Consider the following 15108-nt stretch of genomic DNA (forward strand, 5'->3'; position numbering starts at 1 on the left):
AGTGCCTCTAGGAACCCTAAGGGTACATGGATAGCCCAGAAGAGCTGAAGTGACCTGAAAGTAGCAGGTATCAAATAAAGAAAAGGATCTCTGTATGTGTCTTCCTTCATAAAACTTGGCCGGCAACACAGTCAGTATTTTATATGGTAGTTATCAAATACATACAAAAGGGCAAGTCTTCCTATTCAAACACAAAAACTTGATAGTATATTCCTTTCATTTCCATATGAATCTAAAGAAACGTGTATGAGCCAAGAACTTAACCCAATTCACCTATTGTTTTCATTTTCCAGTTTCTTGAGTCTGGCTCTCTCTGCTTCTAGCTGAGCCTGAAGGCGACTGTTTTCCTGCCTCAAGAGGCTATTCTGTGATTCAGTGGAAGACACCTGAATTTTATTGGAAAGAAGTTCTTCTGTAGCAGCACGTTCTCTCTCAGCTGCTGCTGCCAGGAGGGCTTGAGATTCACCTAATTCCCAAGAAAGAGTAAATACACAATCCATTATAAAAAAACAAAACAACTGTTAGCTGACTTTTATGCCAAAATAATCAGTCATCCAAAACTTGAGCCAACTATTTAGGTGTCTAATTGAGATGTTTGGCATATTTGCCAAATGTTTAGATGCAATTCAGATATTTTTCAGACATTATAAAGGTTTATTCTTGTACTATTTCCAGGCTTCACGAGAAATGTAGTCTTTTCAACAGCATTCAAAATATGGTAAGCAATTACAACTTGGCATTAGCCATGAGAAGCACGTAATAGCAGGGTATAGACCTCATTGTGGACGAGTAGATACAGCACTGTTTGAGAACTGATTGGTGGCAGTATGCCTGCCACCAAACAAGAATATACAATTGGCGGTAGAGAGGATTGCCGGGCAAGGAGGATTTGAGATTCTAGTTTTGAAGAGTACATAATTAAAGGAAACATTTACATACCCTACCTGTGGCTTTGGACATTTTATTCCATTGTCATTTTGTTCATCCAAGGGGCAACAGTTTTTCATTACAACCCTCAACGCAGCTGAAATATATTTGTTTCACAGCCTTGGACAGTCACACAGTAAATTATACTAGCTGAGCCCAGGTCATGGAATCCAAAAACCACATCTGACAATTCAAGATGTTGGTCCATTTTCACTCCTGCCCCTCTCCCATGCCCACTCCCTTTTTAAAATTCTATATATACACATACAGTGCTCTTCACTTATATAAATCACTACTACCATACCATCTCAAGTCTTTTACAAATTCAGTAAATCACGCCTCACAGCACCCTTGCAACACACCTATGTATCATCCTATATTACTGATACACATTTGAACCCAGATCTCCCATACTTTAGACATAAGTCTATGCTCTTCTCATTACATTACTGCCATCTAGTGTCTCCCCGACAGTCACACAATACATTAAAATCTACATACAAGCTAGACTTACCAAGTCTGTCAGAAAGGTTCTTTTCTAACTTTTCCCATGAAGAGGTTTGTGCTCCCAGTGTTGCTTGCAGATTTTCGATCTGCCGAAGAAGTGGCCTGGTGGCAGATGTAACACTGTGACTCAGTTCTTGGTTCCGATTCTCTGCTTCTTGGAGTCTCTGAATTATGAATTAGTTAAATGCCATTAAACCTTAACACGGCATGACCAGTTTAAGTTTTACCACAAAATTCAGCTAAAAATGTAACTACAATCCTTACATGTTCTACAATAACTACTATTAAAACTGCACTTTTTTTTTTTTAATAAAGTAAAGTTAGAGGAGAATAATACATCATCAAGAGCTGGAGTGACTTTTTAGACAAGTCATTCGGAAACAGGTCTGGTGTTTAAAGTCAGACAGTAGAAGAAGATTTAATTGCCAAAGGACCCTTTTTCTGATGGTAGTGTTGTGTTAGTATATAACTGGAGTTTCCAGTATTAAGCAGAAGACAAGCCTCATCTAGCAGGCCTTAATACTTAGCTGACAGCATATTATGGTTTCAATTTTAAAAATGCCATTACTTGAGAAGAAAGAAGAGCACTCCATTCTGGGGGATTTCTCTCCCCTAATTAGTCCCTACCAAAAGTTCAAGTTTTGACTCTTTACTAACCACTTCACACCTCAACAGGATCTGCTATCAAGTTATTTCCCTCCTGGTGCTAACATATTCATTAGGCAATACTCTCTCCACAGGCCCCAGGAAGAGGCCACATTTAGACTAATCTCTGGACTATTCCTAAAAGAAAAGGATGAAAAAGTAATCCACTCTTCCAGGGAAGACAGGAAGGGATTTAAGTGTCCATTTGCTGTAAGTTTTACAGCATACTCACAACCTTAATGGCTAAATTTTGCTTCATACTAAAAAGATCCGTCATGCTTAAAAAGCTGGCATAATGATTTTCAAAGAAATATATTGGTTGAAAATCAAAGAACAACCAAAGGTTTTTCCTAACATTTGTTCCTAATGTTCTTCTGCACAAGACATGGCCTAAAAGGTATCTTGTGACCTATGAACTTTCAAGTTATTTTAGCATTTTGTATTCTCCTTTTAGAAGTCCCTCCCCTAAACAAATAACTTAACATAATCCTAGGTATGTAGTGTAGTTGTAGCCGTATCGGTCCCGGGGTGTTAAAGACACAAGTTGGGGAGATTAATATATTTTATTGGACCAATTCCTGTTGGTGAGAGACAAGCTTTTGAGCCACACAGAGCCCTTCTTCAGGTCCGGGAAAGGCACTCCCACAGTAACAACAAAATGTAAGCTGGAATGGTTTGTTTAGCATATGTAGTTAGCACATATAGTAAGGGACCATTCAAGGTAGAGTGGCTCGTTAACACCTCTGCAGTCATAGGACAAAAAGAGGGGGGTTAGTGGGTTACAGACTGTTTTAATAAACCATATATCCAGTATCTTGGTTCACATTTAGTGTCTAGCAGAGACATGAATTTAAACTCCTAGGCTCGTTTTTTTAAAGTGTTGTGCAGTTTCCTTCGAGAATGAGGACTGATAGGTCAGATATAGAGTGATCGATTTGTGAAAAGTGTCCATCCCACCGGTGATGGGGTGTTTTTCTCTCGTCGCATTTTCCTTTGTGAGTTTGAGTGCGCAGTGATTGTCTGTTTTCACCCACATACCTTATTATTTGGGCATTTAGTGCACTGTGTGAGGTATACCACACGTGATAGGCATGTGTAGAATCCATGGACCTTGAAATATGTATTGTGGGGGGTGTTGATAATTGTAGTAATGGAGATATGTCTGAAGCTTTTCCATCTGTTGGTCTGGCAGGGTCTGGTGCCACTTTGAGTGGCTGTATTTTGGTCTGTCAGGCACTTGCTTCTGATGATGAGCTTGGAGAGTTGTTTGAAGGCCAGAAGTGGGGGTTCAGAAAAGACACTGGATTTATGGCTTGTTACAACAATCTGTAACCCACTAATCCTCTCTTTTTGTCCTATGACAACAGAGGTGGTAAGGGGCTGCTCTACCTTGAATGGTCCCTTACAATATGTGCTAACTACGTATGCTAAACAATGTGTTCCACCTTGCATTGAGCTGTGACACTGGGATTTCCTTTCCCAGACCTGAAGAAGTGCACTGTGTGTCTCGAAAGCTTGTCCCTCTCACCAACAAACAGAGCTGGCGCTAAACATAAGCAGATTAAGCAATTGCTTAGGGCCCCGAGCAGCTCAAGGGGCCCTTTTATTCGCTTTTTTAGTATGAGCTGGGGGGGGGGGTGGGCAGGCGGGGAGGGAGGGAACATTCCTGCTTAGGGTCCCCAATGGGTTATGGGTTAGCACTGTCACTGCCAACTGAAGTTGGTCCAATAAAAGACATTACCTCATCCACCTTGTCTATCTCAGTATAATCCTTGCATTTTTTATTTTGAACCAAACGAACACGGAGCAGCTAGAAATATCAATGAAACAAATGGGGGGGGGACACGGATAGCTCAGTGGTTTGAGCATTGGCCTGCTAAACCCAGGGTTGTGAGTTCAATCCCTGAGGGGGTCATTTAGGGATCTGGGGCAAAAATTGGGGATTGGTCCTGCTTTGAGCAGGGGGTTGGACTAGATGACCTCCTGAGGTCCCTTCCAACCCTGATCATTCTATGATTCTAATTGTTACTGCACCTGTTGTAATTCACTGATTTCTTGGCGCAAATAGTCCTCCTTTCTTGCTGCTTGCTGCTCGGCTCGCTGAAGTGCCAGTCTCAAGTCTGCCACCTGTATCAGCAGGAAGTAGAGAATTACTATATTTCATTAATTCTGAATGAAGAATTCAGTTTCCACTTGTCACTGCTACAGCCACGTGTATTTGCATCAGTGAATATTGTACCTGGGGCCCCAGTTTATGAGTTTTACAGGTCAGCTATGCATACCCACACACAACATGTGCACAATAGTTTCACTAGTTTACCCACCCACTACTAGTTACACAGTGTCCAGTTCAAGGAAGTAACACTTAACATCATAACAAGAAAGGCACAAGCATGAACTATGGCTTACCACCAAAATTATAATCACGAATTTAGATAAGATAAACACATTTAAAATAAAGATTACGACTTTGGACAAGTGGTTTAGTGCATTATGACATTTCTCCTCCTATGTTTTGCTCATTGTTAATTGAATTTATGACTTATCTGGTGTTCATACTATTTTCTATTTACTAGGTTACAAAACAGTCGTGCTAGATTTGTTAAGTATTTTTTTCAAGCTGTTTTTGGCAAAAGCTGTTTTTTGGAAGAATGGAGGAGAATTTTGACATCCAGCTTGCACAAAGCCTGGTTCCCTTCAGCAGAGCACATCATTCATAGCCCAAAGTGCACTCTCAAATTAGAGGAGAAAGCTTTAATCCCCAGGCTTAAAGCTCACCTGAATTGCTAAAGCCTCTTGCTGCTGGCGGGCCTCGTCTTGGGCCTTCTCCAGAGCTAATCCAAGTTCTTCCTTAGCTTTCATTTCACGACTTAATGCTGCTTCTTGTGCTTCACTATCCTTTGTAGCATTAGCTTTGTGAAGATCAGCAAGTTCCCTACAAACCAAGAATTAAAGGCACCGGAATTTTATATCATAAAATTCAAATTAAGTAGAAAAACTACAGTGATCTTCACAGTTTATACCATGTCAAGGTGACTTAACAAGTAATTTTTACTACATATTATAAACATTTCTCAGGCACCACACACAGGAGTTTCTAAGTGTAAACTTCTTGATTTTTACATGCAAGTATCTGCTTACTTGTATGCGCTGTCAAGTGCTGCTTGAACACTTCGGTTCCGTTCTTCAAGCTCCTCCATGTCGACCTGAAGTCTGCTGAGATCCTTCTCTTGTCGCTCTACCACACTGTTCAGTTGTTTAATGTTCTCTCGATGCTGCTTTTCAACCTCCTCCTTGCCATCAAGCACCTATTAGAGTGAAAAAAAATTGATAACAGTCTACCAAAATAACTGAAAAAACTCTTCAAATTTAAGATGGAGCATTTTATTAAGTCTTCCTGAGTTAAATTCCATTAAACCTGAAACGCCAGCTCCAAGACAACAACATTTTGCACTAGAGTGGTGACAGCATACCTGTGAGTCAATACAGACACAGGCCTCTAGAGTGACATTTACTTCTAGGCACGGGCATAGACAACTGGTGGCAATCAAGTTCAGGGCCAACAGAAAGCCTTGCTGCGCACTAACGTAAGTTTCAGTGAGTGAAATATCAAGAGCCCGAATAAGACTTACTAAGACCACTGAATAGTCTTTAAATTACTTTTGATGACTGAAAGCCTAAAATGTAAGATTCCTGGAATAGAGCTTTAACTGAAGTTGAAGAAAAAAGGGAGAGGAGTATGATGCTGATGTGATGGTGCCCCCCATAAGGCTTTATGGAGATATGCTTATGAACGTATATATGACATAACTAGAATATGTTTTATGCTACATATGCCATGTAACATCTCTCTGTAAAGGTTATGATCTAATGAATCTATTAATCCTATTTGTATACATGTGTCATTTTTGTATTCGAAGTTATGAATATTGGCTGTGTACTGACTTGATTTTTAAGTAACCTTTGTAAAGCATTTGGTCAGCTTCTTAAGGAAGGAATGTGCAAATCAAGAAGCACTTGAAGTACAATAAGAAAAGGAGTACTTGTGGCACCTTAGAGACTAACAAATTTATTTGAGCATAAGCTTACATGAGCTACAGCTCCAATCCACATAAGAAGTCTACTTGAGGATGTTCAAGGTAGCATGTGACCCATGGCTGCTACCTGGTAAGAAACTGAGTCATGCATGGACACGTGACTTGCCCAGGTGACTCCAGAACTCCATCTTGGAGCTGGACTTTGCATAGGAGAGAGGAGGGGGACTCCACCCACAAGAGAAAGTCAATTTAAGCCCATGGGTGACCCCTCCATTTGGTCTTCAGCTGGCTAAAGAGATAGCCTCTCCACCCCCAAGGATACCGGAAAGAAACTGGAACAAAAGACAGTAACTACAGGGGGTGTGAGTGATTGCTGGACCAAGACTAGAAGGAGATTAGTCTGTAAAAGGAAGCTTACTGGAACTGGTGAGGTTTCGTCTATATTCAGTTTTATTAGACATAGACTTGCAGGTTTTATTTTATTTTGCTTGGTAATTCACTTTGTTCTGTCTGTTACTACTTGGAACCACTTAAATCCTACTTTCTGTATTTAATAAAATAACTTTTAACTTATTAATTAACCCAGAGTATGTACTAATACTTGGGGGGAGGCAAACAACTGTGCATCTCTCTCTATCAGTGTTATGGGGGCGAACAATTTATAAGTTTACCCTGTATAAGCTTTATACAGGGTAAAACAGATTTATTTAGGGTTTAGACCCCATTGGGAGTTGGGCATCTGAGGGTTAAAGACAGGTACACTTCTGTAAGCTGCTTTCAGTTAAGCCCACAGCTGTTAGGGGACGTGGTTCAGACCTGGGTCTGGGTTTGCAGCAGGCTAGCGGGTCTGAAGTCCTAAGCTGCCAGGGCAGGAAAGCAGGCACAGAAGTTGACTTGGCACATCAGGTGGCAGCTCCCAGGGGGTTTCTGTGATCCAAGCCATCACAGCTGGGATGCCTAGTGAGATAAGGAAACTACCACCATGGGCGACTCGTGAACCTCTGGCTGGGGGAGGCTAGCCCCAGCCCCGCCCCTTCTGCCTGAGGCCCTGCCTATTCTGTGCGCCCCAGAGCCCCCCACACCGTAGCCACCAGCCCCCGCCCCAGACTGGCTAGTGCTTGCAGTCGCCCCACCAGCCCCAAAGCACCGGGAGGAAGAGCACGCAGCGGCACTGCTGCAGCCTCCTCAGCCCCAGGAAAGCGGGCGGCATGGCCCCAGCCTGGGACCCTAGGGGCGGAGTGTGGGTGGGGCCATGTCTGACCATTTGGGGAGTCTCAGCCTCCCCCACCCACTGCCCATGACTACCACTGTTGACTAGGTGGCAACTGTGACACTGGCAGACCAGGTGTCTGCACATGCCAAGGCTCCCAGGTCTCTGCTGAACACTGATAAATACATAGTTGGAACCCATCTGGCTCATCTGTGCGTTAGTACTATTAATATAAGTATTACAGTTATAAAAATGTGTTTTGTATTTAGACTTTATGAAATTCTTGTAAGTTGCTGCCTGCATTAATCTCACTTATAATACCTATATCCCACATTATAAGGTCATTCTTACGTGTTTGCTCTGTAACAGTAAATTACCAGACAGGACAGAAGCATTAACACGTGTGAAAAACTAGGCTTTGTCTACACTAGCATTTTTGTTGGTAAAACTTTTGATGGTTAGGGGCACAGGTGCTGACTTTGTCCTTTCCGGGGGAGGGAAGGGGGGGAAGAAGAGGGGGAGGTTTGTCCCCTACTCCGCCCCAGGCCGCGCCCCCACACCACACCTTCCCGTAAGCCCCAAGCCCTGCCCCACCTCTTCCCGCCCTTGCCCACCCCCTACCCCAAGGGCACCTCACCCTCTCTCCTCCCCCTCCCCATCAGCACCTCCTGCTAAACGGTTGATCTGTGGCAGGCGAGAGGTGCTGGGGCTGCCAGTGGGTGCTGAGCAACCACCATTTTTTCCCCCTCATCGGTGCTCCATGGTTGTGGGGGACGGGGGAACACCCCTCAACTAACAAAAGCTCCAGCGTAGACAGCAGCATGTCGTCAGGAGAGCTTCTCCCACTGACATAGCTACTGCTGCTCGTTTGGGGTGGTTCAATTATGCCAACGGGAGAGCTCTCTTGCCAGCATACACAGGAGATCTTACAGCGGCACAGTTGCAGCGGTAAGGCTATGCCCCTCCAACAAAAGATGGCCAATCAAACACAAGATGTACCACTGTGGAACATCAGAAGACAAAAGGTTTTGTGGATTGTTTCTCCCACCCCATGAAGAGGAGACATGCATCTGAATTCTTCCCAACAGTTGAATTTGCAACTTGAAGCAGAAGGGAAAGGAATAAAAAGCCCTAAAAACGAGAATTATCTTTTATGCTGCTTGGACTCTGAGGGGCAAGCATTACTAAGCATAAGCAAAAAATCCTCAGTGCTTGGCTTAGCCATAAATGACATACAGAGCTTGTTTATTATAGAAGCTTCTATTACCATTTGAAATTTAAGACAAACGTATACACACACAAATGGTTAATCTGCTTTAACTTTGTAAATAACTTATTTCCTTTTCCTAGATAATAAATCTTTAGATAGTTTATCAGAGGATTGATGTGAGATCTAAGGTGCAACTGACATGGGGTAAGTGACTGGTCCTTTGGGACTCAGAGTAACCTGAACATTCTTGTAATTTTTGGTATAAGGGACCATCTATCACTAAGGCAAGCTTGACTAAGTGACAAGATAGATCAGAGTACCCAAGAGGAATGTCTGTGACTCCATGATTAGGCTGTTACACTGCCTGAGGAGTTTACACTTGGTTGGTGAAATCTAAGAGCTGCATACCTCAGCCACTTTGGGGTTTGTGCCCTGCTTCCTGACAGTCGGCCCTGAGGTTGGTACTCATGCTACCGAGCCACCGCAGGAACGCTTGACAGCAACATCGACGAAGAACTACAATAATATCATCAAACTTCTCTGATTGCTCTAATATACCTCCACTCCAAAGTATGAGAATCAATAATGTCTTTAATGCAGATGACATACTAAAAAGAGCCCTTCATAGGAGTGCCATAAACCTAGGTCTGGAAAGCTAAACTGGGAATTTCGCATCTGATCACCAAGGTTAAACTAGCTACCTGTTATGGCAGCCAAGAGGATATTAAGCTTCTGAAAACATGAAGTGACATTTGTGTCCTGATCTTTCACAGCAAATCACAATAAAATAAACTAAGTCTGATCCTTGTAAGCAGGCATTAGAGATGGACGTTGTTCATTCAGGACAACATCTGCAACTACTGAGGTATTTCAACATCTCAACTAATGCAATAGTGAAACACCAATAAAAAATACAGTTATTTCAAGTGAAAGTTTTCTAGAAAGACCCCCATAATGAACTGTATAAAAAAACCTAACTACAGCTACATAAAGTTATCCCCCAAAGGAAGACTGAGAAAGAGTGCAAACAAAGAAGAACTACAGAATTAGAAACAAATGATGAAGAACAGTTAATGTACTGAGTGAAAGCATCCAGAAACCATATGCCCCAAACTACTGAGAATCAGAAGAGGGACCACGATCTCCAAACCACAATGAAGTACAAGGGAACAAAAGCTATTATGAAACCTCTCAAAAAGACTACCTTCTATAGTCAGAGTTAAAGGCACCAATATCAGAATAAAGTGATTTACAGAATGTGACTGCAAATATATCTAACCTGTTTTAAATGCTGCAACTCCTCTTCTAACTCCTTAATCTTTTTGCTCTGTTTTGTATTAGTATTTTCATTTTCCTTCTCCTTCATTCTTAACTTCTTAATGATGTTGGAATTGTGTAGTTGCTGTTTTGAAAGCTTTTCTCCTTTAAAAAGAAAAATGTGTATAAAGTTAAGTATTAGCATGCCCTTCCATCCTCCAATGTAGTGCAAGATTTGTTTTCTCTAAGGAGTAACAGTATCACCAAGAAATATGATTTTACATTGACTTCTCTATAGTGCTTAATTTCAAATATTAGGGCACCATATAGCACCTATTGCCATAGTATCTGCATGTTACACTGTGCTATATTAAGGATAATTAATGCCACTGCCGTATGGACTACATTATTTACTATAAAAAGACATTGGAATCTACATAAATCATCTATTATTCCAGTATTAAACTAACAGTGAATCAGTGCTAAAGCTGCTTATTTTCTTCTCTCCCAATCACTTCAACCTATAGTATTTTTACACTGCTACTGACATGGCAGGCTTATAATGTTTTCTATTGTCAGTGGATTCTGGCCATCTTAAATGTATAGTCATCATTCCTCCGATCCCATTGGAACAGGCGTAGTGATGTCACAATGCCTGAAAACTTCCCTCTTAAGGGTATGTCTACAGTACAAAATTATGCTGACTGCCACCACAGTTATTAAATTGCTTTTTCATGTCCATACTACACTCCCTCTGTCGGCGGTGCGCATCCTCACCAGGAGTACTTGCACGACTTAACTGTCAGGGTGCGACAGCTTCTGAAAGGCAGCAACAGTCAACGTAAGCAATGCGGTATCTACACTGAAAATGTGTTGACCTAACTACATCTACATTGACTCTACCCCTCTTGTGGAAGTGGAGTTAAGTTGGTGTAGTGGGCGAGTCACACCAGCAGAAGCAACATTTTAGTGTAGACACTTAGAGAGTTAGATCGACGTTAAGTTGCCTTACATCAACTTAACTCTGTAATGTAGACCAGGCCTTAGTCCCCTTACTCTATAAAATACACATTTTTTAGTTTAGTGGGTTGGGTTTTTTTTACAGGAAGTCAGCATACAATTATTTATGTGAATGAATACATAACCCCTAATAGTATTTCACAATCATTAATATATCCTCTACGTGGTAAGTAGGAACTCCCATTAAACAGATAGGTTAGTAACTGAGGCATGTAAGCAAGTCACTTGATGCCCTAAGTCAACACAGCCAGGATTTGAACTCAAAAGAGTCCCAAGTCACAGTCCTATACTCTATCCGCTAGGCCACACTTTGATATGAATTATAACTGTTTCGCTATGTTGTGGATAGATAAAATAAATTAACTGATATACAAACTACACATCACTCCCAAACGGAAGGAGTCAGTGCATACTGCAGAAATGTGTCAGGGTTGGTATGAACAAACTATCAAGAACTGTCAACATATGAATGGAGGACACTTGGAGATACAGTTGAAGACTAACACCTGTCTACATTAGGGACTTCTGCCGCCAGAATAGCTATGATCAGGAATGTGAAGAGGTGTGATCCCTGACCAACACAGCTGTGACAGCAGAAGTAGACTTAGCTATGCCAGTATCGCTTTTTTCGTTCATGGGGGGTGGTTTTACTATACCACTACAAAGCCCAGCTTTGCTGGTATAGCTGCATCCACACTAGGAGCACTTGGCCAGTATAATAAACTAGTAGTCCTACACCAGTAAAGCATTCCTAGCATAGACACAGCCCAACTCCCACCATGGGAGTTGGGCACCTAACCTGCTTAGGTAATTTTGAGAATCCCACTAAGCACCTATATGCATCTTCGGGCACCTAAATACCTCTGAGAATCTGGCCCATGTTGACAAATTGTTTCCTATCACTTCAATATCTACAGTTAATACTTGTTTGTTCAATAAATCAGTTTTAAATTCAAAACATGTTTTGATAAACTTGTTTTTCCTTCTTATGCACCCAGCACATTAAGGTAATTTTATTTAATCAATAAAAATGGTTTTAAAATGTTATTTATATTCACATAATTGAATTCCAATTTCAATCCAAATGCAGTGGGATTTGACAAAAATCCCAAGTAAAAAAATCACCTAGTAAACAAGAAATGCATCATTCACCATTTTCTAACGATAAAAAAAGCAAAAGGAAAGAATCTGAATAAACATATGTTAAGCTATATAATTGCTTAAATGAATATGTATAGATATAGTGGATCTTCCTGGCTTCACCAGATTTAGTGTAAATGCTGCATCTGGTTGCAATTCAACAAGTTTTTAATAGTTACACCAACTAACAAGAATTAAACTTTAAGAAACGAACTAAAAAGTACAAATGCAAAACAATATTTAAATCAATTATTTAAATAAAAGTTTTCTGCTTACTGATTTAAATCATTATTAAAATTTGTGATTTAAACCACTAATCTAAATCAATCCACACTGGCAGGTGGGGACAGGTGAGTAGCTACACGCATGCCGTCAACAGCAGCAAGAGTGCCAGGAACTTTTCAGGAGAAGGCACATCACCAGCATCGAAAATGGCTCTTTACAAGTAGCTCCATTCAGCTCTCAGCCTAACTTTTGTGACTCTTGCCCTAAGTCACTAAAAATAACTTCTTTGAACCCCATCAAGGGCTGTGAAAGACTAACAGTGAACCTGACAGAGGCCAACACGCATTCAAGCAAAAGGTACTAGACATTTTTCCAGGGGATCTGGAGGATAGAGAATTTGACACCTGCTGTGACAAATCTCATTTTCCTAATGTAGATGAATGTATCCCATGCTGCTGATCTAATTTTGTTTGTGACAGAACAAAATATTTACCATATCTACCTGTACAAGGCTTCTACACACAGAGTTCCCTGTCAAATCAGAACGTAGAGACAGGGGATGGAAATTCCCAAGTTCTCCCATCAAATTTGGGGTTTGCTATACCCACACTTTGATGTTTAAAAAAGTATGGATAGGAGTGAGACTCATTGCTTAAACATTTTCCACACGTAGAGCATATTTGAAATAACATGACATTGTCATGTAAAATCTAAAATAAGACAAAATGCATTAAGACACTTTTAAAATCTCTTTACTATAAGACGTTTACCAACTTTACCTTCTTGCATTAGTCCTTTGATTTGTTCATCCTTCTCCTTCAATAGTTCAGCTGTTTCATTACAATTTAGTCTAGTTGCCAATTCTTCTTTAACATTCTTTACTTCCTGAAAAGGAGGAAATATTCTTAGTACTATTTATAAATGTTAGCCTTTTTTTAAAATACACATATGTTAAGTTACATGGAGCTTTTATCCACTGGAAAAATAGATATGGCCCCAAATATAGCATAGTTTCTCAGATTCCTAAAAAGACTTTAGACCAGTGGTTTTCAACTTTCTTTCATCTGCAAACTCCTAAAAAATTGCGAACGGAAGTGCAGACCCCTTTGGAAATCTTAAATATAGTTTGCGGATTCCCAGGGTCAGCGGACCTCAGATTGAAAACTACTGCTTTAGACTTTTTATTTTAGAATAAACCTGTAGTTAAAAGAATGAAAACAAATTATTCTGCAAGAACTAGGCAATAACTGTGTGAACTCAAAGATGCAGAAGGTGATAACTAGCCTTAAGTGTATATTTTATAAGTTCACTGACACCCCTATTATTTTGGGGGAGTTCTATAGCCTGTATTAAGCAGGAGGTCAGACTAGATGATCACAGTGGTCTCTTCTGGACTTGGAATCTATGAATATCCCTATTTTCTCTTTTCAACCAGAATTTTCTTTTGCCTTTACCTGGGGGAGATATGATTGTTCGCTATAAATATATCAGATGGATAAATACCATGGAGGGAGAGGAATTATTTAAGCTCAGTACCAATGTGGACACAAGAACAAATGGATATAAACTGGCCATCAGGAAGTTTAGACTTGAAATTAGACGAAGGTTTCTAACCGTCAGAGGAGTGAAGTTCTGGAACAGCCTTCCAAGGGAAGCACGGGGGGCAAAAGACATATCTGGCTTCAAGATTAAACTTGATAAGTTTATGGAGGAGATGGTATGATGGGTTAACATGATTTTGGCAATTAACTGATCTTTAACTATTCATGGTAAATAGGCCCAATGGCCTGTGATGGGATGTTAGATGGGGCGGGATCAGAGTTATTACAGAGAATTCTTTCCTGGCTATCTGGCTGGTGAATCTTGCCCACATACTCAGGGTTCAGCTGATCGCCATATTTGGGGTGGGGAAGGAATTTTCCTCCAAGGCAGATTGGAAGAGGCCCTGGGGGGTTTTCGCCTTCCTCTGTATCATGGGGCATGGGTCACTTACTGGAGGATTCTCTGCACCTTGAAGTCTTTAAACCATGATTTGAGGACTTCAATAGCTCAGACATAGGTGAGAGGTTTATTGCAGGAGTGGGTAGACAAGATTCTGTGGCCTGCATTGTGCAGGAGGTCAGACTAGATGATCATAATGATCCCTTCTGACCTTAATATCTATGAATCTATTAATCCTATTTTAAACCTTTGTGACGTAGCAAAATAAACAAACCCAGAACTATTTAATTCATGCAAGTGAATATCACATGATGTGGGATTCTACTTCCTCCTAAAAAGAAGTACAACCCCAGCTGCTTCAACACACGTTTATAGGGGCATTGACAAAACAACTTTTATAATAAAGCATTTTTTTAAATCTGAAATTTTTAAGAATGTTTTTCAATTATGCTGTTTAATTTACTTTTTGCAGAATGACTTTGAACAGATCACCCTAAGCAAAATGCTTGAGTATTTGAGCAGTGAATGTTTAAATCCCAAAACCCTTTTCTTTTTTATAAAATCATGAAAACATCTCTATCAGGTCTTGTGGCGCTTGTCCCACCAAAACACAACACAAAAACCCCCCCAAACCTTTATATTGATATCTAGGTTACTTCACAGTGGCTCATGTAAATGTCATGTTTTCCTAACCTCCATTTTTATGATTTGCTCCTAAGGGAATCTGAGACTTTTTAGAGTTATAAATACTAATTTAGCTGGGAAGTTGATTACCTTTTTAGCTGCATCTCTCTCTTTGCACGCTAGCTGGACCTTCTTTTCAGCATCTGCTATTCGCTGAGTAAACTCCTCTTTAAGAGATGAAATGCTACTGCTCTCTTCTTTCACTCTAAACATTTCACTAGATTTAAGACATTTTAGAATAGTCCAATGGTTATGCTGACATTTCAAACTGCATTCAACAAGCTCTTATAATAAACTTTAACTAG

General features: G+C 40.6%; 1 protein-coding gene across 1 annotated transcript in view; it reads right to left on the minus strand.

Annotated features, from left to right (window-relative positions):
• Window positions 1-15108, minus strand: part of TMF1 (TATA element modulatory factor 1) — a 37848-nt gene that overhangs the window by 13136 nt on the left and 9604 nt on the right. The window contains exons 4-11 of the mRNA XM_077821058.1: window positions 14894-15020; window positions 12958-13063; window positions 9816-9958; window positions 5221-5387; window positions 4858-5014; window positions 4114-4206; window positions 1442-1598; window positions 274-466 (exon numbers count right to left, since the gene is read on the minus strand). Coding sequence (XP_077677184.1) covers window positions 274-466; window positions 1442-1598; window positions 4114-4206; window positions 4858-5014; window positions 5221-5387; window positions 9816-9958; window positions 12958-13063; window positions 14894-15020 — 1143 coding nt within the window. The remainder of the gene's footprint in view (window positions 1-273; window positions 467-1441; window positions 1599-4113; window positions 4207-4857; window positions 5015-5220; window positions 5388-9815; window positions 9959-12957; window positions 13064-14893; window positions 15021-15108) is intronic.

Source organism: Eretmochelys imbricata, chromosome 7 (assembly GCF_965152235.1).
Source record: "Eretmochelys imbricata isolate rEreImb1 chromosome 7, rEreImb1.hap1, whole genome shotgun sequence".
Classification (NCBI taxonomy): Eukaryota; Metazoa; Chordata; order Testudines; family Cheloniidae; genus Eretmochelys; species Eretmochelys imbricata.